Source organism: Arachis ipaensis, chromosome B03, assembly GCF_000816755.2.
Source record: "Arachis ipaensis cultivar K30076 chromosome B03, Araip1.1, whole genome shotgun sequence".
NCBI lineage: Eukaryota > Viridiplantae > Streptophyta > Magnoliopsida > Fabales > Fabaceae > Arachis > Arachis ipaensis.
The window spans coordinates 85,766,423-85,770,143 of record NC_029787.2 but is presented as its reverse complement, the minus strand read 5'-3'; the positions used below and the strand labels follow the sequence as shown (position 1 = coordinate 85,770,143).

Genomic DNA, 3,721 nt, shown 5'->3' with positions numbered 1-3,721 from the left:
ATGATGCTACAAGAAAAGATCACTTTCCTCTCCAATTCATCGACCAAATGCTGGAAAGATTGACTGGCCATGCCTATTATTGCTTCCTGGATGGGTACTCTGGGTACAATCAAATAGTGGTGGATCCCAAGGATCAAGAAAAGACTTCCTTCACTTGTCCATTTGGAGTTTTCACTTATAGAAGGATGCCCTTTGGGCTATGCAATGCCCCTGCAACTTTTCAAAGGTGTATGCTTTCTATATTTTCTGACATGGTTGAAAAGTTTTTAGAAGTATTCATGGATGATTTTTCTGTCTTTGGCAATTCATTTAACACTTTCTTACATCATTTAAATCTTGTTTTGAAAAGATGTCAAGAAACTAATCTGGTATTGAATTGGGAGAAATGCCATTTCATGGTTCCTGAAGGGATAGTTCTTGGCATAGTTGTAAGAACCGGACCGGTAATCGAACCGGTCAGGTCACTGGTTCACTGGTTTATTGGTTCAACCGATAAATCGCTGGTTGAACCGATAAAACCGGTTTCACATAAATAAAAAATATAAAATACTAAAAATAGTCATAAAATTAATAAATTCAAAATACATATCGTTAGTTCTTCACCAACATTTTAAAAACAACCAAGTTTCAAAGTCTAAATATAACTAATACAAAGATAAACATGAAAGTAGTTAGTACTAGTACATTAGTATCTTAATTAAACACAATATGGATAACAATTCATAAACTAAATCCAAGGAGTGATTTCAAAGTCGGCAAGTTGCTCTTCATCTGACAAATGTGGAGCTACATCCTGATTGGTTTCATTTTGATTTGCATTTTTCACAGAATTATTAGCTCCATCATCCTCCCGATCATCTTCCAAATCCAATTGATCTAGCATTATAGATAATGTTTCACAAATCAAGATAAAAAATAATATAAAACATGTTATAAGGCATACAAAAATCATAGTTGATCAAAATTCATAAATAAATAAAAGCATACCTAAATCATCTAAAGGTGATTGAAGAGACATATTTGCAAGATCATTTCGTAAAGCATCAATTTCTTCAGGAGTTAAAAATGGTGGTGAATCTTCCAGTATCCATTCCGAATGATCCTCAAATGCATCAAGACAAATTGGATCATAAACTTGGTTTCTCATTTGGTTCCTATGTTATCAATATATTTCGTTACTCATGTGATGATTAAGATTTTAAAATAATGCTTTCAACTTAAAACAATCAAGAAAGTACCTTTGTTGTAACCTTAAGTTGTAATGAACATAAACAAGATCATTAAGTTTTTGATGCTCTAACCGATTCCTCTTCTTTGAGTGAATGTGTTCAAAAATACTCCAGTTACGCTCACAACCTGAAGAGCTACAAGTCTGGCTTAAAACACGAATAGCCAACTTTTGCAAATTTGGGGCTCCACAACCATAAGATTCCCACCATTGATCTTAACATAAAAAAATAGATAAATAATTTATCACAATCATAATATCACATAATTAATACATCACAATAGTAAAAGACCAAATTTATGAAGAAATTTCACCTGGCATAACAGTGGTTCGTTCACGTATTGCAGAGGGTCTTCCAAAATCTTTCTCAGCATTCTTAAAGATCCTCTTCTCACTTGTCAGCTTAGAATTTAGTACAGGATCATCATAAGCATATTTCTCAATGACATCCAACAAGCCAGAAATAATTTTAGTTTTTGAGACATTAGAAGCATCAACTGACTTTAGAAAAATAGTTCCTTTAGGACAATAAACTAAAAAATTAATCAAAGTACGCCTACAACGATCAGTCCATCCATCGGCCATAATAGTACATCCAGTTTGCTTCCAAATCTCACGATAACCATTAAACATTTCCGAACCGGTCGGTTAACCAGAAACCGCCGGTTTTCCGGTTTTCATCAAAACCGGCCGGTTCAACCCGGTTCGAAACGGCTCTCTTCCTTATCCGGTTACAGTACTCAACCGGACCGGTTATGGGTCCGGTTCACCGGTTTTCTGGTCGAACCGGCCAGTCCGGTCCGGTTCTTACAACTATGGTTCTTGGGTATAAAGTTTCAAGCAAAGGTATAGAAATTGACAAAGCAAAAATAGAAATCATCGAAAAGCTTCCTATACCTGTTAATGTGAAAGCAGTAAGGAGTTTTCTTGGACATGCTAGTTTTTACAGGAGGTTCATCAAAGATTTTTCAAAAATAGCAAAACCATTGAGCAATGTGCTAATGATTGATAACCCTTTCATCTTTGATGACAATTGCAAGCATGCCTTTGAAACTTTAAAGAGAAAACTCATTACAGCACCAATCATCACACACCCTGATTAGGAATTACCTTTTGAACTTATGTGTAATGCAAGTGACTTTGCAATTGGTGCTGTACTGGGGCAAAAGAAAGATAAGCTGCATCATGTTATATACTATGCTAGCAAGGTGTTAAATGAGGCACAGAAAAATTACACCACCATTGAGAAAGAGCTCTTGGCAATTGTATATGCATTTGATAAATTTAGATAATACTTGATTGGTTCAAAGGTTATAGTGTATATTGATCATGCTGCTCTCAAGTATCTCATGTCTAAACAGGATTCAAAGCCAAGGCATATTAGGTGGGTGTTGCTGCTACAAGAATTTGACATTGAAGTGAGAGATAGGAAAGGGAATGAAAACCAAGTAGTAGACCATTTGTCAAGAATATCACAAGAAGCTAATCAAGCTCCACATTCAGTAAATGAAAGCTTCCCAGATGAACACCTCTTACAAATCCAACAAGCTCCATGGTTTGCAGACATTGCAAACTACAAGGTTGGAAGGAAGAATCCCCAAGAATTCACCAAGAAACAAGTGAAGAAGCTGCTCAATGAGGCCAAGAAATTCTTATGGGATGAACCATTCTTATTCAAGAGGTGTCCAGATGGAGTGATTAGGAAATGTGTTCCTGAGAGTGAGATGAGAGACATACTATGGCATTGTCATGGTTTAGCTTATGGTGGACATTTTGGACCAAAAAGAACAGCAGCCAAAGTACTTCAAAGTGGATTTTATTGGCCAACCATCTTCAAGGATGCTAGAGAGTTTGTTCATCAATGCAATGAGTGCCAAAGAGTTGGAGGATTAACAAGAAGGAATGAGATGCCTCAGAACTACATCTTAGAGGTAGAACTCTTTGATCTTTGGGGAATAGATTTTATGGGCCCCTTTCCACCATCATATTCTTTCAAATACATACTTGTGGCAGTAGAGTATGTCTCAAAGTGGGTGGAAGCCATAGCAACAACCACATGTGATGCACAAATCGTCCTTCAATTCCTTAAGAAGCACATTTTTACTAGGTATGGAGTGCCTAAGGGTCTTGTCAGTGATGGTGGTAGTCATTTTTGCAACAAACAGATGGAGAAACTACTTCACAAATATGGGGTGATGCACAAAGTAGCTACACCATATCATTCAAAACCAATGGCCAAGCAGAGCTTGCAAATAGAGAGTTGAAGAGGATTTTGGAGAAAAAAGTGGGGAGTACAAGAAAGGATTGGGCCAAGAAATTAGAAGATGCTCTCTGGGCATATAGGACAACCTTCAAAACTCCTATTGGGAAGTCTCCTTTTCAGTTGTTGTGTGGCAAGTCTTGTCACCTTCCTGTAGAACTCGAGCACAAAGCTTTCTGGGCCACTAAACTCCTCAACCTTGATTCTCAAGCAGCAGGAGAGAAGAGGTTATT

At 36.9% G+C, this 3,721-nt stretch overlaps 1 protein-coding gene across 1 annotated transcript; it reads right to left on the bottom strand.

Annotated features, from left to right (window-relative positions):
* LOC107633365 lies at positions 541–1,435 on the bottom strand. Its single transcript, XM_016336999.2, has 2 exons — positions 988–1,435; positions 541–876 (listed from the first exon to the last, which is right to left on the bottom strand). The coding sequence occupies exons 1-2, from the start codon at positions 1,145–1,147 to the stop codon at positions 728–730; spliced, it is 309 nt and encodes a 102-aa protein (XP_016192485.1). The 5' UTR covers positions 1,148–1,435; the 3' UTR covers positions 541–727.

Coding starts and splice junctions, on each gene's coding strand:
- LOC107633365 (XM_016336999.2), bottom strand. CDS start 1,147: ATGAGAAACCAAGTTTATGATCCAATTTGTCTTGATGCATTTGAGGAT. Junction 877..987: donor ATCACCTTTAGATGATTTAG/GTATGCTTTTAT, acceptor CTATAATGCTAG/ATCAATTGGATTTGGAAGAT.